General features: G+C 44.4%; 1 protein-coding gene across 2 annotated transcripts in view; it reads right to left on the minus strand.

Annotated features, from left to right (window-relative positions):
* Positions 1 to 22,408, minus strand: part of VPS50 (VPS50 subunit of EARP/GARPII complex) — a 215,986-nt gene that overhangs the window by 164,886 nt on the left and 28,692 nt on the right. For both annotated transcript variants that reach the window (XM_073677354.1, XM_073677353.1), the window contains exon 5: positions 19,479 to 19,532. In XM_073677354.1, the coding sequence (XP_073533455.1) occupies positions 19,479 to 19,532 (54 nt within the window). The remainder of the gene's footprint in view (positions 1 to 19,478; positions 19,533 to 22,408) is intronic.

Genomic DNA, 22,408 nt, shown 5'->3' on the forward strand with positions numbered 1-22,408 from the left:
TCACAACGCCATTATCCCAGCAGTCGCCCGCAGAAGGGTTCCTCAAGGACAAAAGGACTGTCAGGGAGAACCAGAGAGTCGCATGCAAAGGGGTTGTCCAACTTTATGGAGCAAAGTTCCCATAAGGGGTTATCCGATGTCCCTCACTTATACACCTCCAGATCTCATATTTCGCCATGAATGACTGATCATTTAATGTGTAAGGAGGGGTCCAGACTGTCCCTGAAGGAAGTCAGGAGCACAGAGAAGGATTGGGCATGTTGGATTTTAACATGCCCAATCATTTCCTCTCATGATCACTAGGTTAGAGGTCGTAATAATTACCTTGTAACAGGCACTGGCAACCTACTCCTTGTTCTTCTTTACACTGAAGATATTCCTTAACGACACTCGCTGTATGTTTCAGCTCATTATTGGAGCCAATCAGATGGTATTACATGATGGATAAGTATCTGACTGCATTTCTCAGCATGGAGGACACCAAGAAATGGGCAACGTTAAGGACCGTAGATGCAGTGATCGGCCAAGGGAACTTAGTGCAGCAGATGAAAGGCACACCATGTTACTTCACTTCAAAGTAGGGAGATATCCAGCAGTGCCATCAACTCAGAACCGGCAGTAACCAGTGGGACACAGCTACACCCATATACTGTTTGCAGAAGTCTGGCCAGACATGGTCCTCATAGAAGAATTGTGGCCAAAACGCAAACCTTTAACGTGAAAACAATTCCAAGAGACTCAACTATGCATGAAAACATAGGAACCTGGGTGCACAAAAATGACAGCAGGTGTTCTGGACTGATGAGTCAAAATGTGAAAAATTTAGCTGAATTAGAAGGAAGTCTGTTCCTAAAGGGAAGGAAAGCTGCCCAATAATGAGGGTCTGAAGGAACAGTGAAGCACGGTGGAGGGCCTGGCAAGTGTGTGGCTTCACTTCAGCCAATAGAGAGGGTTTGGTCACTGCCCTCAATGCTGAAAAATACAGGCAGATACTTTATCCACTATGTAATACCATCAGGGAGGCGTCTGATTGGCTCCAAATTTATTCTACAACAGAACAACAACCCCAAACATCCAGCCAATGTCATTAAGAACTGATAGGAGGACAAAGAATCCCCAAAGTGATGATCCGGCCCCCACAGAGTCCTGATCTCACATTATCCAGTCTGTCTGGGATCACATGAAGCGGCAGAAGGATCTGTACAAGCCTCATCCACAGAAGATCTGTGGTCAGTTCTCCAAGATGTTTAGAATAACCTCTTTGTTGAGTTCCTTCAAAAACTGTTGAGTGACAGGTGACCGAGAAGGACAGATGAAGGCAAAGGTCGGTCACCAAATATTGATTTTATTTTTCGCTCTTTTGTTCACAGTTAATTTTTATCAATTAAATGCAAATAACACTTCTATTTTTGAAAGTATTCTTAGGGTTCATTTACATGGACCGAGCTGCGGTGGTTTACCATCTTAGGCGACACACACTGAGCAATACACACTTTGCTCAGTGTCTATTGTCTGTCATGGTTCTTGGCAGTGCGACTTCTGTTAATGTCAGATGATGCGCAGTTGAGAGCGATAATCTTTTGCCCTGTGCACACTGCAAAATAACTGTTCTCAATGACGCTCGTCCACCATTATCTTTTATTGTAAATGCAGCTTTATATTGTGGCTTGTCCCCCCCCCACACCTGCCTTAAACTTTTGCACAGTACTCTCACAACAGCAGGCCTCATATGAATAATAATCTTTATTTATATAGCACCAACATATTCCGCAGCGCTTTACAATTCAGAGGTTCATATACAACAGTCATAAGTAACATAGCTAAAGATTATACAATAATTAAAGCAAAAATAATGACGACCCTGCTGGTAAGAGCTTACAATCTACAATGAGGTGGGGGTGACACAAAGTACAGGGGCTTATTTACAATGATGGTCCAGCCATCTTGAGGGGATGAGGGATAGATAAAGGATACACGAGATCATCACCAGCCAGTATTTGTAGTGTTTTTGGGTGCTCGCCCCCAGACATATCTCCCATCGCACACATCTTTGACGTCATTAGTCGGTGATTACAAAGGAGCTGCTGGCAGCGGATCTTGATGATTTGCTCAAGTGCATTCAGTGGCAGAACCTTCCTCAGACGACCATTAATAACCTCAGTGATAGGTGCAGGATTTCTGCATGTGGCTCATACTCCAAACTGAATAGATGTTTTGAAAATGAAGTTTCCATTTTCTTCATCATTTGTAGATCCCCATCCTAAAGAATTCCACCACTTTTCCTTCTAGGCGTTACAACTTCAATGTTGAGGATTGTATATATTTTACTCACTTATATAGTGCCATTAATTCCACAGCGCTTTACAGGCATTATGGGCACTGTCCCCATTGGGGCTCACAATCTACATTCCCCTATCAGTATGTCTTTGGAGTGTGGGAGGAAACCGGAGAACCCGGAGGAAACCCATGCAAACACGTGGAGAACATACAAACTCCTTGCAGATGTTGTCCTTGGTGGGATTTGAACCCAGGACTCCAGCGCTGCAAAGCATCAGTGCTAACCACTGAGCCACTGTATACAGTGCTAACCACTGAGCCACCGTGCTGCTTGTATATATGTGGGTAATTTGTATATATTACACCATAGGATTCGCCATGGACAGGGGGATGGGAAAGCAGCGTATGGTGAAATCTGCGGCTAATATCACCGTTTGACACTCCAGCGAGGGCGTACAGAGATGGGAGAATAATTGGCATTATGGTCAGGATGGCTTGTAGTGCTGTGTGATCTCCGCACATCCACCTCACCTGGTCACTGACCTGCTGAGATAATTGCTGGTCCTGGAACGGAGCGCTGGGCCCTGATCAATAACTGGCATAGTCAGTCTGTGCACTCGGCTAATGCAAGCACCGTGCTCGGGTTATACTTTAGAATCCGCATATCAGAACAGAGTATTGTTTGCAGCAGATCGCAGATGAGGAGACAGCGGGGAAGGACGCGGCCAGGGAGGACGCGGCGGGGGAGGACGCGGCAGGGGAGGACGCGGCAGGGGAGGACGCGGCAGGGGAGGACGCGGCAAGGGAGGACGCGGCAAGGGAGGACGCGGCAAGGGAGGACGCGGCAAGGGAGGACGCGGCAAGGGAGGACGCGGCAAGGAATTGTGTAGTCCGGTTTTATGTCTTAAAACTTAGGCCAAGTTCACAGCTGCATTTGGCTTTCCACTTTTCCCATCAGTGATAAGAGTAGAAAAATGTCTTAAAAAATATATATTTTTTGCTTTTTTGAAATTGGGTTTCATTGCACACGTTGCACCGTTTTGCTTTTACATGCACTTAGTTTTCCCGCACATTCAACTTTGATGTGGTCTGTGGTCATAAATCAGATGAGAAGAGCTCATAAGGCAGGTAATAGAGTTACAAACTCTCGCATTACAAGGTTCACTGGCAAAGGCTCAGTTGACTCATTCTGCAGCCAGCAATGGACAGTGCTGCACAAAGGTTATAGAAGGCAAAAGGTGCAATATTGTTAATGAAAACAAAAAAAAAAAAAAGCAAAAATGATTTAGCATCAAATGCGATATCAAGAATTGAGCCCACGTGGTACCCAGCAGAGGCCGGCTGTGCTATACAGCTGGCATCTGGCTATAACAGCAGCGACCACAGCTGGCTCTGATCGCTGCGGTTTGACCCTTTACATGGATTGGATGCTGGTACACAAAAGGGTTGTCCTGGCAGGTCTGAGGTCTGCTAAAGGCCCCAATTGCTTCCTTCTTCGTCTACTCCGGTGGTTGGACTTCATAGAAGAAAGTCATCTTTTTCTATATGCTGCAACTCTTGGAGTACCGCAGTATTTATAAAGAACAAGGTTCAAGGCCCCCAGGGAAGTGGAGAGAAAAAAAATGTTTTTAAGAATATATAAAATTTGGAATTGCACCCCCCCCCCCCCCCCCAGTTTAAAAATCAGCATCGCCGAGTCCATAGACGTCCAATTTATAAAAACATAAAATTATTGAATCAGTTCCATAAACATTGTAATAAGGGAAAAAGAAATCAAAACATCAAAATTGACATTTTTCAGAAGCTGCACTTCTCTACAATAAAAAAAAGATCAAAATGTCGTATGCACCCCCAATAAAAACCTGGCCTCGCCAAAGAAAAAACAGGAAGTTATACAGCCCAATCGATGGAAAAATAACAAATGTTGGAGATGAAAAACTAATTTATTTATATATTTTTTTTAATTACAAATTTCCAAATGTTTTCTCCCCACTTAAATGAAGGGGTCTGGCTTAGCCAGCCCCCTTGGCTCATAGCACTAGTCTATACAGGGAGCGAGGCCAATATCTGGAGAACGGGACATCTTTTTCTTTATACTTTAATCACATGTAAAAAAAAAAATATTTTGTTTCAAACTGTACGACCCCGTTACATGCAAGATTTTGTTAAACCCATTATTAAAAGATGAAATTCAACAACTTCATTCTAAAAAAAAAAAAAAAAAAAGTATAAAACTTTGATAATACTTTCCCTTTCCCCCCCCCCCCGCTTGCTCTCGTCTTCGCGGCCACATACATATCCAGCTGTACTTAGAAGTGAATCTCGATATTCCGGAGATCTGTAAGGGTGCGGCCCTTGAAAATTGCCAAAATTGCTTCCAAAAAGTACATGAGAAAAGTCTGATGCGAAGCCGTGCTTGACATTTTGATTTCAGTAAATGAATCATTGCTTTTATTCCTCGGGGATCCGTCTCTGGCAGCTCTCATACTTATCAGCCCCTTACTGGAGACACTGCGAAATCTATCGCAACACAGCCATCACTCCGTCGCGCGTCACTTCTGTTATTAGTTTTGGGGTTTTTTTTTGGAAGTTCGGGTATTATAAATGTATGATAAAATAAGTGGATTCCTAAATTCAGGATGGAGAATAAATATATTTTCATACTGATTTATAACATAAGGTATTGTAGTTTGGGGCCAAATCTAATAATTTTAAGAGTAGTACCCATACCCTCTGCGGCTCACCCGGTTACTTATTCTCTATAAATGGCCTGTGTACTCATTTCACACAACTCACAATTTAATTGGTCGCTTCAACAGTCTTTGCATAAATCAATAGCACGAGCAAATATAAGAAACTGTGTAACATATCTACAGAGAATCTGCTTCTTTCTCCACTTATGAGCCCCTTCTTCTCCCCATTGCCTCATGATCTGAACATTTACTCTAAAACCGCTGATAAAATCCATTCTGCTCAAGACAAGATGGACTTGTCAGATCACAGAAGGGTGAGATTACAGTTGCTTATTGACCTTTATAAAAGGAGGATGAGAGAAGGCAGGAGCTGTGACAGACCGTGCTACTGCTTTCGAGTAAGTGTTTATCTAACCCCAGTGTTGGATTCACAGCTACACTGCTCAGTGCTGCTGTATAATGTCCTCAATGCTGCTGCGGCTTCTGAACATTCGCTACATAGACACAGTAGAGCAGGAATCCTTCTTCATGTCTCTATGTGCTGTGTATGGAAGACATCTTAGTAGCCAGTCTACATCCACTAGCTCAGAGACAACTTTAAAATAGAGACAATGCCCCAGTGCTGGATTCACAGTTACACTGCTCAGTGCCGCTGTATAATGTTCTCCATGCTGCTGCTGCTGCTTCTGAACATGCGCTACATAGACAAAGTAGAGCAGGAATCTTTCTTCATGTCTGTGTGTGCTGTGCATTGGAGACATCATAGCAGCTAGTCTACACCCACTAGTTCAGAGACAACTTTAAAATATAGACAAAGCCTGCTAACTGTAAGACTGGTGAAAACCACAGGATAAAAGTCAAATATTGTACAAAAATTTTGTTGTTCCTCATGTACACAAATGACAGCTTATTCTGTGTAAAGTCACCTAAAATAGTTTTTTTAAAAAAATATTTTACTGTTTTACACGAAAAAAAAAAAACTATGGCTCCTACTTACTCTTAATTTGTTGCCCCCTTTAGGGAAAGTTCATTTCTACCAGCAGAGAAGCAAGTCTGAACTGCAAGAAGTGGGTATGGGTCTTCCATAAGCACAAGTGTCATTTCCAGGACCGGCACCAGCACTCGGTCAAACCCTGTGCACACTGCATAAACTGAACGGGCTCTGGAGCTGTTCCTGCTCCATACAACAACGGTGCTGGCTGCATTGTACAGCTGGCACAGAGTCTAACTGCTTCAATGTCAGCTAGCTCAAATAAAATCAGATGTTTTTGTAAAATTTTACAGCGGCAATTAAGAGGTTGGAAATGGGGTGCCGCTGGATTTGTCATGTCAGCCAAGGATCTACTGAAGGCTTCTCTGTATCTGACAAGTTCATATACCTATAAAGTCCAGCCCCTTGTATAAGCGATTGCAGGTTCAAGTCCCCTAGTAAGACTAATATTATATTATTATTATTATAATAATAATAGTAAAAATTAATAAAAAAAAATAAATAAAATAAAATTGCACCCTTCATTTCTCAAAAAATTACTAAAATGTAAAAAAAATACATATAACATGTTACAAGAATACGGATTTATAATTTTTTTTTAGCAGCAAGGGACAAGTATGGTTAAATAATCAACAGTAAGCGACACAGGAAATTTGGTTTCACTTCATGCCTAAAACTGAGAAGGATAAGAGCTGAGGTCCAGGAAAGTGCAATCCACAGAAAAGGTGCAGCACGGGAGAAGTCCTGCAGACAGAAGATATAATATGGAGAGATGAGAGTCGTAGATTAATGACTGAGCGAAGAGCATGAGCGGACTGATAAATGAAGAGAGCGGAGATGTATGAAAGAGTGTATCATTGTGGAGGACACCCTGGTGGAAGTGGGAAACATAACATGGGTAAGTTTTGGGGTGAACTTTTTTTTTTTTTTGCAATTTTGCTAATAGTCCCCTTTATTTTTTGCAGGATCTACAACGTTGCACATGTGACGATACAAGTGTTCAGTTACCCAGCAATTACCGTTACAACTGCAGCGAAAATCTAAACGGCCGAGTATCTGAGAGCGGCTCCAAAATCTGAAGTGGGACTTGAGTTTTTACGAGGGTGCGCACACTGACTTATCCCACAGAAACACATGATCCAAACAAAAAGCTATTGAACAAAAACAAATTGGTTTTTACAAATTGTTTTGAGCACTGGAGATTGGCCACAGATTGCTCCAATTTGTTTCCCCTTGGAAAAATGATTAAGTGAGTGCACGGGTTATTTCCAAATACACAAAGTCCAGCAGCTGCCAAACTCCTATTTATGTGCTCTTTTAAAAGGACAGGGAACGGTCGTGCATATCATGTTTATGCAAGCAACGGTAAAGGGTGAAAACAATGGCCCCCAAACAACCCTATTAATCGCCCTGATGTTCAGGATGCTTCACTGCAAGAGATAAATCCCAAACGTCTGCATCGTACGCCTTGACGGGGTAAGGTTTGCACCATCACCTCCGCTACCCCATCGAAGGCTCCATATGTAACAGAATTTTGTCAACTCCTCGCTTAACCCATTAATACTGCAATTTTTTAGGTTTCGTTTTTTTTCATTTCTACAATTAGACATTACTACCTGCTGAGCTCAGTGATTGGCTGCAGCGGTGATGTGTGCCGCTGACATGAAGCCATCGCTGCAGACAAAATACAGAGAAAGGAGCAGTGGCGAAGAGCAACATTGTTTGTCAGCATCCTCCCTTCTCCCTGCCCACTTCTAGAGAAAGCCTGGGAGACCGCCTTCTGCCTGCCCACTTCTAGAGAAAGCCTTGGAGACCGCCTTCCGCCTGCCCACTTCTAGAGAAAGCCTTGGAGACCGCCTTCCGCCTGCCCACTTCTAGAGAAAGCCTGGGAGTAAGCCTTCTGCCTGCCCACTCATAGAGAAAGCCTGGGAGTCCGCCTTCTGCCTGCCCACTCATAGAGAAAGCCTGGGAGTCCGCCTTCTCCCGGCCCACTCATAGAGAAAGCCTGGGAGTCCGCCTTCTCCCTGCCCACTCATAGAGAAAGCCTGGGAGTCCACCTTCTGCCTGCCCACTCACAGAGAAAGCCTGGGAGTCCACCTTCTGCCTGCCCACTCATAGAGAAAGCCTGGGAGACCGCCTTCTGCCTGCCCACTTCTAGAGAAAGCCTGGGAGACCGCCTTCTGCCTGCCCACTTCTAGAGAAAGCCTGGGAGTCCGCCTTCTGCCTGCCCATTTCTAGAGAAAGCCTGGGAGTCCGCCTTCTGCCTGCCCATTTCTAGAGAAAGCCTAGGAGTAAACCTTCTCCCTGCCCACTCATAGAGAAAGCCTGGGAGTCCACCTTCTGCCTGCCCACTCATAGAGAAAGCCTAGGAGTAAACCTTCTCCCTGCCCACTCATAGAGAAAGCCTGGGAGTCCACCTTCTCCCTGCCCACTCATAGAGAAAGCCTGGGAGTCCACCTTCTACCTGCCCACTTCTAGAGAAAGCCTGGGAGTCCACCTTCTGCCTGCCCACTCATAGAGAAAGCCTGGGAGTCCACCTTCTATCTGCCCACTTCTAGAGAAAGCCTGGGAGTCCACCTTCTGCCTGCCCACTCATAGAGAAAGCCTGGGAGACCGCCTTCTTGCTGCCCACTTCTAGAGAAAGCCTGGGAGTCCACCTTCAGCCTGCCCACTCATAGAGAAAGCCTGGGAGACCGCCTTCTGCCTGCCCACTTCTAGAGAAAGCCTGGGAGACCGCCTTCTGTCTGCCCACTCATAGAGAAAGCCTAGGAGTCCGCCTTCTGCCTGCCCACTCATAGAGAAAGCCTGGGAGACCGCCTTCTGCCTGCCCACTCATAGAGAAAGCCTGGGAGACCGCCTTCTGCCTGCCCACTTCTAGAGAAAGCTTGGGAGTCTACCTTCTGCCTGTCCACTTCTAGAGAAAGCCTGGGAGACAGCCTTCTGCCTGCTCACTTCTAGAGAAAGCCTGGGAGTCTACCTTCTCCCTGCCCACTTCTAGAGAAAGCCTGGGAGACCGCCTTCTGCCTGCCCACTTCTAGAGAAAGCCTGGGAGTCCGCCTTCTGCCTGCCCACTTCTAGAGAAAGCCTGGGAGTCCACCTTCTGCCTGCCCACTCATAGAGAAAGCCTGGGAGTCCGCCTTCTCCCTGCCCACTCATAGAGAAAGCCTGGGAGTGCGCCTTCTGCCTGCCCACTTCTAGAGAAAGCCTGGGAGTGCGCCTTCTGCCTGCCCACTTCTAGAGAAAGCCTGGGAGACCGCCTTCTGCCTGCCCACTCATAGAGAAAGCCTGGGAGACCGCCTTCTCCCTGCCCACTTCCAGAGAAAGCCTGGGAGACCGCCTTCTCCCTGCCCACTTCTAGAGAAAGACTGGGAGTCCGCCTTCTGCCTGCCCACTCATAGAAAAAGCCTGGGAGACCGCCTTCTGCCTGCCCACTTCTAGAGAAAGCCTGGGAGACCGCCTTCTGCCTGCCCACTTCTAGAGAAAGCCTGGGAGACCGCCTTCTGCCTGCCCACTTCTAGAGAAAGCCTGGGAGTCCACCTTCTCCCTGCCCACTTCTAGAGAAAGACTGGGAGACCGCCTTCTGCCTGCCCACTCATAGAGAAAGCCTGGGAGACCGCCTTCTGCCTGCCCACTTCTAGAGAAAGCCTGGGAGTCCGCCTTCTCCCTGCCCCAACGGTATGAATGAGGAATGTGAAGGTGTGGGCATCTTTGTATGTAAGGGGTAAAAAAAAAAAGACTCACAGACTATGTGGACAGGGGAAAAAGGACTCAAAGGTTTTCTTGTGTGTGGGGAGGAGCAGTAAGACTCACACAGTTTTATTTTTGTTTTTTTAAGAATGGGAGGAGGAAGCAGGACTCACAGGCGTTCTCTATCTATTAATAAATGATAATCCTGAATTAAACCATAGAAAACTGTTGTTCCGATACCAATGCGTTGCCCTCAAGTAACAGGAGACCTGTCACTTTAATTGTAAAAATAGGTTATATAGACGCAGGTGATCTTTTCCTACAGAAGTCTGTCCCACATCAGCTTCAGGTTCGTCATCTTGGTTAACCCTTGATTGACTGGCAGGTTCTCAGAGCCGATTATATGGTTCAGAGTTCCAGGTACTGTATGAAATTCATAATATGGACCTGAGCTGCTTCAGAACCTCAAAACATGCAAGGATACAGGAGTTACATATTAATCAATTGTGGGCAGAAATGACCCCCATCTGTCTACACACCAAAAAAGGGGACAATTTTTTGTATTAAATAACCATTTAAAATACAGAAACGTAAAAGACAAACATTATAAAAAAGAAAAAAAAGCGACAAACACCGTGCAAGGTCAAGAACAGCAAACATTAAAGAAAATGAAATAAAAGCAACTACTAGAACCAGCTCATCGGAGCACCGAAATCTTTCATTAATCTGCTCAAAAAAAACAAAACAAATAACAATTCGCAGGGAAGGTAGAAGGTCAACAAATGGTTTATAGAAAGGCAATTTATAGAAGTAAGAATGGATGAGATTCAACCAAGCATGACCCCCGATATCACAGGAACAGCGAGCAGACGCGACTGGAAACCAGCCACTTCTAATTTACCAATCCGTACAGCACAGAAACTCCAGGAGCTGCTAACCAGGGACCGGCGTCCAGGCACAGAAATTATATTTTTTATATGTTTTTTTTGTTGTTGTTTCTTTTTTTTTTTTTTTTTAAAGAACAGATAGAATTACTAGAGACCAAGGAAGAAAACAGCCACAAATACTAATGAAAGGGCGAGGATGTGCTGGATATTCCCTTAACCCCTTTAGAACTATTTTGAGACTTAAAAGATACAGCAATTTGTTGTGGGCTTTGTTTGTTTTTTTCGTTTTTCCATCTCCACATTTAAAAAGCCAGAACTTTTTTATTTTTTTATGTAGTTTTTTTTTTTTTTTAAGCAATGTAGCTTTTTTTTTTTTCTTTTTTTTTGTGTTAATATTTAATTAAACGCTACCATTTGGGAAATCAGAACTGTGCATGCTCATAGCTGGGTGTGACAGGCATGTGCCAGGCTTACAGTGGACAGGGCATCCATGTGTTGGATGTAGGAAACCTAATCCGCCATTTCTGAGTACAAGAAATGCATTGAGTATTCAGCCCGGCGCATGTGCAAGGCTTTGAGCTTAAAATCCTGCGTACACCCTCTGTTCAGCGGTAACCTTGCACATGCACATTACATACTTCTTTACCCAGCTATACGCATTTACTCTGCCTTGCCTAGCCATGCATATGCACATTTACCCTGCCTTACCTAGCTATGCGTATGCGCATTTACCCTGCCTTACCTAGCTATGCGTATTAACATTTACCCTGCCTTACCTAGCCATGCATATGCACATTTACCCTCCCTTACCTACCTGTGTGTATGCGCATTTACTCTGCCTTACCTAGCTATGCGTATGCGCATTTACTCTGCCTTACCTAGCTATGCGTATGCGCATTTACTCTGCCTTACCTAGCTATGTGTATGCACATTTACCCTGCCTTACCTACCTGTGCGTATGCGCATTTACTATGCCTTACCTACCTGTGCGTATGCGCATTTACTCTGCCTTACCTAGCTATGTGTATGCACATTTATCCTGCCTTACCTACCTGTGCGTATGCGCATTTACTATGCCTTACCTACCTGTGCGTATGCGCATTTACTCTGCCTTACCTACCTGTGCGTATGCGCATTTACTCTGCCTTACCTAGCTATGTGTATGCACATTTATCCTGCCTTACCTACCTGTGCGTATGCGCATTTACTATGCCTTACCTACCTGTGCGTATGCGCATTTACTCTGCCTTACCTAGCTATGCGTATGCGCATTTACTCTGCCTTACCTAGCTATGCGTATTAACATTTACCCTGCCTTACCTAGCCATGCATATGCACATTTACCCTCCCTTACCTACCTGTGCGTATGCGCATTTACTCTGCCTTACCTAGCTATGCGTATGCACATTTACCCTGCCTTACCTACCTGTGTGTATGCGCATTTACTCTGCCTTACCTAGCTATGCGTATGCGCATTTACTCTGCCTTACCTAGCTATGTGTATGCACATTTACCCTGCCTTACCTACCTGTGCGTATGCGCATTTACTATGCCTTACTTACCTGTGCGTATGCGCATTTACTCTGCCTTACCTAGCTATGTGTATGCACATTTATCCTGCCTTACCTACCTGTGCGTATGCGCATTTACTATGCCTTACCTACCTGTGCGTATGCGCATTTACTCTGCCTTACCTAGCTATGCGTATGCGCATTTACTCTGCCTTACCTACCTGTGCGTATGCGCATTTACTATGCCTTACCTACCTGTGCGTATGCGCATTTACTCTGCCTTACCTAGCTATGTGTATGCACATTTACCCTGCCTTACCTAGCTATGCGTATGCACATTTACTCTGCCTTACCTAGCTATGCGTATGCGCATTTACTCTGCCTTACCTAGCTATGCGTATTAACATTTACCCTGCCTTACCTAGCCATGCATATGCACATTTACCCTGCCTTACCTACCTGTGCGTATGCGCATTTACTCTGCCTTACCTAGCTATGCGTATGCGCATTTACTCTGCCTTACCTACCTGTGTGTATGCGCATTTACTCTGCCTTACCTAGCTATGCGTATGCGCATTTACTCTGCCTTACCTAGCTATGTGTATGCACATTTACCCTGCCTTACCTACCTGTGCGTATGCGCATTTACTATGCCTTACCTACCTGTGCGTATGCGCATTTACTCTGCCTTACCTACCTGTGCGTATGCGCATTTACTCTGCCTTACCTAGCTATGTGTATGCACATTTACCCTACCTTACCTAGCTATGCGTATGCACATTTACTATGCCTTACCTAGCTATGCTTATGCACACTTACTCTGCCTTACCTACCTGTGCGTATGCGCATTTACTATGCCTTACCTAGCTATGCGTATGCACATTTACTATGCCTTACCTAGCTATGCTTATGCACATTTACTATGCCTTACCTAGCTATGCTTATGCACATCTACGCTGCCTTACCTAGCTATGTGTATGAACATTTACCCTGCCTTATCTAGCTATGCGTATGAACATTTACCCTGCCTTACCTACCTGTGTATGCGCACTTACTCAGCCTTACCTACCTGTGTGTATGCGCATTTACTATGCCTTACCTACCTGTGCGTATACACATTTACTCTGCCTTACCTACCTGTGTATGCGCATTTACTCTGCCTTACCTAGCTATGTGTATGAACATTTACTCTGCCTTACCTACCTGTGCGTATACACATTTACTCTGCCTTACCTACCTGTGTATGCGCATTTACTCTGCCTTACCTCGCTATGTGTATGAACATTTACTCTGCCTTACCTAGCTATGCGTATGCACATTTACTCGGCCTAACCTAGCTATGAGTAAGTGCATTTACTCTGCCTTACCTAGCTATACGTATGCACATTTACTCTTCCTTACCTAGCTATGCGTATGAACATTTACTCTGCCTTACCTACCTGTACATGCACATTTACTCTGCCTTACCTAGCTATGCGTATGCGCATTTACTATGCCTTACCTAGCTATGCGTATGCGCATTTACTCTGCCTTACCTAGCTATGCGTATGCGCATTTACTCTGCCTTACCTAGCTATGCGTATGCACTTTTACTCTGCCTTACCTAGATATGCGTATGCATTTACTCTGCCTTACCTAGCTATGCATATGCACATTTACCCTGCCTTACCTAGCTATGCGTATGCACATTTACCCTGCCTTACCTAGCTATGTGTATGCACATTTACTCTGCCTTACCTACCTGTATATGCACATTTACTCTGCCTTACCTAGCTATGCGTATGAACATTTACTCTTCCTTACCTAGCTATGCGTATGCACATTTACCCTGCCTTATCTAGCTATGCGTATGAACATTTACCCTGCCTTACCTACCTGTGTATGCGCACTTACTCAGCCTTACCTACCTGTGTGTATGCGCATTTACTATGCCTTACCTAGCCATGTGTATGAACATTTACTCTGCCTTACCTACCTGTGCGTATACACATTTACCCTGCCTTACCTACCTTTGCATATGCACATTTACTCTGCCTTACCTACCTGTGTATGTGCATTTACTCTGCCTTACCTCGCTATGTGTATGAACATTTACTCTGCCTTACCTAGCTATGCGTATGCACATTTACTCGGCCTAACCTAGCTATGCGTAAGTGCATTTACTCTGCCTTACCTAGCTATACGTATGCACATTTACTCTTCCTTACCTAGCTATGCGTATGAAATTTACTCTGCCTTACCTACCTGTACATGCACATTTACTCTGCCTTACCTAGCTATGCGTATGCGCATTTACTATGCCTTACCTAGCTATGCGTATGCGCATTTACTCTGCCTTACCTAGCTATGCGTATGCGCATTTACTCTGCCTTACCTAGCTATGCGTATGCGCATTTACTCTGCCTTACCTAGCTATGCGTATGCGCATTTACTCTGCCTTACCTAGCTATGCGTATGCGCATTTACTCTGCCTTACCTAGCTATGCGTATGCGCATTTACTATGCCTTACCTAGCTATGCGTATGCGCATTTACTCTGCCTTACCTAGCTATGCGTATGCACATTTACGCTGCCTTAACTAGATATGCACATGCGCCGGGCTGAATTCAATACATTTGATGTGCTGTGCAGAGGGCCCTAGCAAGCTGGCCAGCTAGGCGAGCCCTTGAGGGCCAGGAATACTCTTCACCCAGCTCCCAGTAATTAGAATGGGGACTATGGCAGAGCCCTTCCCAGGCCCACTGTTGCTGGACAGCTGGCGTCTGGTGCCTAGTCAAGAACCAGGTGAGTACCTCTGCAAGAACTCCAAGAAGTGTATCCAGAAGAGAAATGAGAAAACCCCTGAAAAGATAGCAACACTAATGCTAGCACCACTCACCACCACAGAACATTGGAACGGTAATAAACCACAAAGGTCTGAGCAGGGAGCAGGATTAAATAGTCCGCCTAATAATCAGGTGTTGAGCACCTCCCAATCGTCCCCAGACAGCTACTCCCTGCTTGTTTGAACAGCAGATTGGACAACATCCGACCACTGCATAGTGCCAGACACAGTAGCGTCCTGCGTTGCCTGGCAACCGGAGAAATAAGTGAGAGACAAGGCGTCCATACATCCCACAACACCAGAATGCGATGTTCCATAAGAATGGGACAGTCTCGGAGCACGGGTAGAAGTTCCGCCTCCAGGGTCAGGACAATGGCGGCGCATGTGACCAGAGTAACATAGCACCGCTCCTGCTCCATTCCCAGGTGGGAGCACAGAACCACGATGCCTAACATTATGTCCTCGGAAATGATCAGCGACGTCTCCTACATAAAACACATACAGTTCAAAAGTCCTGCGTATGCACTTCTTGCTGGATGTGGATGACTTAGGAGACGTCATCTGCATCCATCAAAAACAAGGGTGGGGCCTGGACTCAAGAACTCACAGGACATACCAAGGCCGGTCTGACTCCATCCATTGGACCACAGGAGAGAAACATGGGATAGTCTGCTGCCACCTGTAGGCTGACACTATTATTACATTCTAAATGAAAATTGGCTCCTCCCCAGCAGACTATACCTCGCCTGCTGGAGTCGGGCTTCCTCGGCTTAGTGAGAAAGCAGTAAGAGAAGCAAAAAAAAAAAAAAAAATCATTAAAGCATTTGGAAAAATAATTCAATTACATCAAGAGAGGAAAACCATATAAATGCATGCCAAACCAGGCAACTAAGGGTGGGTGCTGTGTCCCCCCAATGAAGACTACTGAGAAACAGATTTTACGGTGACTACCAAATATCTTAAATTCCTCGGCCACTTCATTGGAGGACACAGAGAACCATGGGACGTCCTAAAGAGGGCCCTGGGGTGGGAAAATAAATAAAATACTGTTAACACCAAATTCTCCACTTTTGCTCAGGCCGAAGCTTTAGCAACTGCCACCTGCAAAATCTTTCTGCCAAGACTTGCATCGAAGAAGTAAAGGAGTGGGCCCTGTAAAATTTGGAAAAGTTATGTACCAATCACCAAGTAGCTGCTTTACAGAGTTGCAGGACCGATGCCTGGTAGCAAATCGCCCAGGAAGCCCCCATCGCCGCGTAGAGTGCGCCTTAACCCTAAAAGAAAGCGCCCTAGCCTTCGCCTTATAGGCCTGAATGATGGTTTTTCTAATCTAACGAGTAATAGTTGCCTTAGAGGCGGCCAGGCCCCTGAGAAGGCCAGTTGGTATGACAAACAAGTAATCAGACCTTCTAAATGAGGTGGTGGCTGATAAATAACACCATACAGTACTAACAACATCTAATTCATGCAGAGCCTTCTCGATTGGATGAGAAGGATCAGGGCAAAAGGAAGGCAAGACAATTATCTCGTTAAGGTTAAAATCCGAAAGCACTTTGGGGAGGAAATATGGAACAGGTCTCAACACTACCTTATCCTGGTGCAGAATGAGGTAAGAAGCTTGACAAGAAATAGCCGCAAGCTCCGATACTCTAGTCCTAACAGAGGTGTTGGCTATAGGAAAAGCTACCTTATAAGCAAGACAAAGAGCAGAAATATCCCTGGCTCAAAAAGTGGAGACTGAAGAACCTCCAAGACTAGATTAAGGTCCAACAGATCAAAGGGGGGCCGATAGGGTGATCTAGCATGTGTTACACCCTGAAGAAGGGTTCTGACCTGAGGTCTAGATGCCACATCTCTCTGAAATAAAACAGCCAAGGTGAACACCTGTCCCTTGAGAGAACTAAGTGCCAATCCTGACTCCAACCCTGACTACAAGAAGGCAGAGAAATGGACATTGGAGAAATTCCAGAAGACTCACACCAACAAAAGTAGGTCTTTCAAGCGTGGTTATAGATGCACAGAAAGGAGGGCTTCCATGCCCGATCATGGTTTGGATGACTGATTGTGACAAACCCACTGCCCTCAGAATAGCAGCTTCAACAGCCATGCCATTAAATTGAGCGACTAAATTCTGGTGGAAGAAGGAACTCTGAAACAGAAGATCTGAACGGTGAGGAAGAGTCCAAGGGACATCCGCCAAAAAGTTGATCACGAGGCCAGTGAAGTGTGATGAGGATAACTGGAACCACCTCTGCCTTGACTTTCTTGAGAAGTCTGGGCAGAAAAGGTAAAAGAAAAAATAGGTAAGGAAGGGAGAACTGGGACCAGGGAATTGCCAATGCATCAGATGCCACTGCCTGAGGATCCCGAGATCTTGCCGTGAATCTTGGTACCTTGTGGTTTAATCTTGATGCCAATAGATCTACATGTGGTGTGCCCCACTGACGACAAAGTTGCTTGAACACTTCTGGGTGAAGAGCCCATTCTCCTGTCTCTATCTGCTCTTGGCTCAAGAAGTGTGCCGCCCAGTTGTCCACTCCAGGTCCCTGAACCGAAAAGTGGTGGAAGACGCCCCCCCCCCCCCGACCGATGAGGCTGGCATCCGTGGTCAGAACCTGTCACTGTATATGGCGGAAGGAACGACCCTGGATTAATAGGGATGACGTCAGCCACCACCTGAGAGACTGGCGACAACGAAGTGGAAGGGGGATTGGACGGTCTAGAGATTGTACTGATTTGTCCCAATATGCCAACAGTGTGCTCTGTAGGGGCTTTGAATGACACTGTGCAAACAGGACTGTCGCGCATGTTGCTACCATCTTCCTCAAGACTCTCATGCAAAACCAGAGTGAACATCTCTCTGACCACTTCAGAATTTGGACAGAGGATTCCAGTGTTAGCTTCTTCTCCTCTGGAAGGAAGATTGACGCTTGAACTGTGTCGAATATCATCTCTAGAAACCAAAGCTGCTATTTTAGAATTAACACGGACTTTGTCCTGTTGACAATTCATCCGAATTGTTCCAGGAATCTAGAACAATCTGCAAACTTTCCAGATTCTGGGAAAAGGAAGGCACCTTGACCAGAATATCGTCCAGGTAGGGAATTACCACCACCCCTTGGTCCGGAGTAAAGTCATGACTGGGGCCAGAACCTTTGTAAACACACTGGACGCGGTTGCCAGCCCAAAGGGAAGGTCATGAAATGAAATTGATCCTGGATGACTGCAAAGCGAAGAAATCACTGATGAGCTGGAAAGATAGGCCTCCATGGATGTCGCGACTGGCCACAGCAACTCTATCCTGAAGTGATGCAGCTGCACCCATTTGTCCAGCCAACTTGGATCCATAATAGGTCATTAATTATTTTTCCAAATGCTTATGTTTCTTTTTGCTTCTCCTACTACTTTCTCACTAAACTGTGCTGTGGGAGCATGAAGCTAGCAGGTGAGGTATAGTCTGCTGGGGAGGAACCAATTTTCATTTAGAATGTAATAATAGTGTCAGCCTACAGGTGGCAGCAGACTATCCCCATGGTTCTCTGTGTCCCCCCAATGAAGCGGTCGAGAAAATCAGTGGGATTTTTTTCACATCCCAAAAGTGTTTTATTTTTCTTCGATCATACAGTTGATTTCTGGGGCCTTCTTTTTGTCTTTTTTTTTTTTTTGCATGATGAGCTATCATTTGCATAAGTATGATTAGTACATACGATCACTTCGTATCAAGATGAAAAAGAAAAAAAAAAGCAGTTTAGGCATTTTTTTTAAATTTTTTTAATAGTTGATGTGTTTACTATGCAGGATAAAGAGACATGTGGATGTGGTGATAGCAAATTTGTGAAGATTTTTTTGTATTTACTTTTAATCCAACATTAGAAAATACACATGATATTTAGTAACATAATGCACTGCACTACTAACAGTAGTGCAGTGTACCTAATCCATCCATATTATATTGACCGGCAAGGTGTTACCACATCGAGCCTCCGGCGCGCAGCGATGACGTTGCAGGGGTGCCTATGAGCTTACAGAAGGAGTTTGGTCGTAATTGACAAAAAAAAAAAAAACGGCGTTAGCGCCAATTCCGACCATTGTAGAAGAGCGGCAGTTGTTTAATATTGCTGATAGACGCTACTGATCATGCAAACTCCGTTTCTTCCAGTGTGCGATATGGGGAACACATTAAAGACGCCAGCCAAAATAATAATTATGGTAATGAAGATCACTCCTGGTATAACGAAAGGGTTCTGTAATTTTCTAATACATAACAGGGGGAAAATTATCATGTGCGGATTAACAGGGAAGAGCGAACTGAATAAAACAGATTAGTAAAATACAAAATAAAAGACTAAAAACCTCAAACAAAAGCTAAAAACTACATATATCATTATTAGTGATGAGCGAGCATGTTCTGTTAACCCTTTCGGCGAGTATGCTCGGGCGAGTATCTGCACACAGGAGTGATTCAAACATATCACCGAGTAAGCTGAAGATACTTGGTACTCGCCCGAGCATACTCGCCGACAGGGTTAACAGAACATACTCGCTCATCACTAATCATTATTCTTAAACTTTATGCACCCGTAAAAGTAATAGGTGGTCAGTTCTTACCTTGACGTAGGACGGCTGCTTTTCTAGAATCAGATCTGCTACTTTTCTGGAGACCTGCAATGTAACCAAGAAAGACGGATTAGAAAAATATTTCAGAGTGAGTTAACTGAGAATCTGTCAGTGTGCTCGTTCTGATGAGAGGGATTGTAACTCCTTTATTCATCTTTTTTTCCCAGACTTGCTCTCAGCTGATTTATTATCATAGACACCACATGGAGCTTAAATGTGCACGGAAACAAAAAGCCCGGAAAAAAAAAAAAAAAATGAAGCTACATTTTTTAAAGAAAACTGCAAAAATAATATTTTTTTTTAGCAAAAAAATACATATATTTAACCACTTCATGACCTTGCAATTTTCCATTTTTTGCACTTTCATTTTTTCCTCCTCTTCTTCCAAGAGCCATAACTTTTTTATTTTTCCATCATTATAACTTGTGGGATAAATTGTACTTTTGAATCACACCATTGATTTTACCATATCGTGTACTGAAAAACGAGGAAAAAATTCCAAGTGCGGCGAAATTGAAAAAAAAATTGCAATTCCACAATTGTTTTTTTTTTTTTATTTACCATGTTCACTACATGGTAAAACTGACCTGCAATATTATTCCCCAGGTCATTACGAGTTTGCAGATACCAAGCATGTAAGGCTTTTTCTTTATTTAAATGGTGAAAAATAACTCCGAAATCTGTAATAAAAAAAAATGTTGCTTATGTCGCCATTTTCCGAGACCGTAACGTTTTTAGGGATCTGGGGCCGGGTGAGGACTTATCTTTTGAGTGCCGAGCTAGCGCTTTTATTGATATCATTTTGCTGTAGATACAATGTTTTGATCCCCTTTTATTGCATTTCATTGCAATTTTGCGGCAGCCAAAAAAATTAAATTCTGGCATTTTGATTTCTTTTCTCGTAAAACACCATTTATAGATGGGATTAATTGGTTTTATATTTTGATAGATCGGGCGCTTCTGAATGCAGGGATACCAAATATGTGTATTTTTTATATATATTTTTTAATTGTTTTATTTTCAAATGGGGCAGAAGGTGGGTGATTTGAACTATTTCTTAGTTTTTTTTTTACTTTTAAAAACTTTTTTTTTCACACTTTTTACTGTATTCAATAGTTCCCTTAGGGGACTCGAAGCTGTGATTGTCTGATCGCTTGTGATACACATAAAAGTGCTTCAGCCCTCCTACGTATAGAGAAAATCACGATCTCCTACGAACGCCGGCCACAAGCCAGCGTTCACAGGAGATTCACAATGGCAAGAATGAGGGTCTTCTGCAGACCCCCAGCTGTACTGACAACCCATTGGTGTCTCGCGATCACGTGACAGGGGCGCCGATGAGTGGAATTTGTGATGCACCCGATCTCGCTGTCAGAGATTGACAGCAGGATTTAACTGTTTAACAGCCGAGGGCAGAGTCAGATGATGACTGAATAAATCATCAGTCATCATCTGACTAAATCAGCCATCATGTGCAGGGAAAACGGCAGGCTCAGCGTGTGAGCCCGCATAAAAGGCAAGGATACGACCTTTGACGTAAATATACAGTACAGACCAAAAGTTTGGACACACATTCTCATTTAAAGATTTTTCTGTATTTTCATGACTATGAAAATTGTACATTCACACTGAAGACATCAAAACTATGAATTACCACATGTGGAATTATATACTTAACAAAAAAGTGTGAAACAACTGAAAATATGTCTTATATTCTAGGTTCTTCAAAGTAGCCATCTTTTGCTTTGATGACTGCTTTGCACACTCTTGGCATTCTCTTGATGAGCTTCAAGAGGTAGTCACCGGAAATGGTCTTCCAACAATCTTGAAGGAGTTCCCAGAGATGCTTAGCACTTGTTGGCCCTTCTGCCTTCACTCTGCGGTCCAGCTCACCCCAAACCATCTCGATTGGGTTCAGGTCTGGTGACTGTGGAGTACAGGTCATCTGGTGTAGCACCCCATCACTCTCCTTCTTGGTCAAATAGTCCTTACACAGCCTGGAGGTGTGTTTGGGGTCATTGTCCTGTTGAAAAATAAATGATGGTCCAACTAAACGCAAACCGGATGGAATAGCATGCCGCTGCAAGATGCTGTGGTAGCCATGCTGGTTCAGTATGCCTTCAATTTTGAATAAATCCCCAGCAGTGTCACCAGCAAAGCACCCCCACACCATCACACCTCCTCCTCCATGCTTCTCGGTGGGAACCAGGCATGTAGAGTCCATCCGTTCACCTTTTCTGCGTCGCACAAAGACACGGTGGTTGGAACCAAAGATCTCAAATTTGGACTCATCAGACCAAAGCACAGATTTCCACTGGTCTAATGTCCATTCCTTGTGTTCTTTAGCCCAAACAAGTCTCTTCTGCTTGTTGCCTGTCCTTAGCAGTGGTTTCCTAGCAGCTATTTTACCATGAAGGCCTGCTGCACAAAGTCTCCTCTTAACAGTTGTTGTAAAGATGTGTCTGCTGCTAGAACTCTGTGTGGCATTGACCTGGTCTCTAATCTGAGCTGCTGTTAACCTGCGATTTCTGAGGCTGGTGATTCGGATAAACTTATCCTCAGAAGCAGAGGTGACTCTTGGTCTTCCTTTCCTGGGGCGGTCCTCATGTGAGCCAGTTTCTTTGTAGCACTTGATGGTTTTTGCAACTGCACTTGGGGACACTTTCAAAGTTTTCCCAATTTTTCTCACTGACTGACCTTCATTTCTTAAAGTAATGATGGCCACTTGTTTTTCTTTTCTTAGCTGCTTTTTTCTTGCCATAATACAAATTCTAACAGTCTATTCAGTAGGACTATCAGCTGTGTATCCACCTGACTTCTGCACAACACAACTGATGGTCCCATTTATAAGGCAAGAGATCCCACTTATTAAACCTGACAGGGCACACCTGTGAAGTGAAAACCATTTCCGGTGACTACCT

The sequence above is a fragment of the Phyllobates terribilis genome, unplaced genomic scaffold, assembly GCF_046119375.1.
Source record: "Phyllobates terribilis strain yellow unplaced genomic scaffold, ASM4611937v1 Scaffold_4__5_contigs__length_816908805, whole genome shotgun sequence".
NCBI classification, from domain to species: Eukaryota; Metazoa; Chordata; class Amphibia; order Anura; family Dendrobatidae; genus Phyllobates; species Phyllobates terribilis.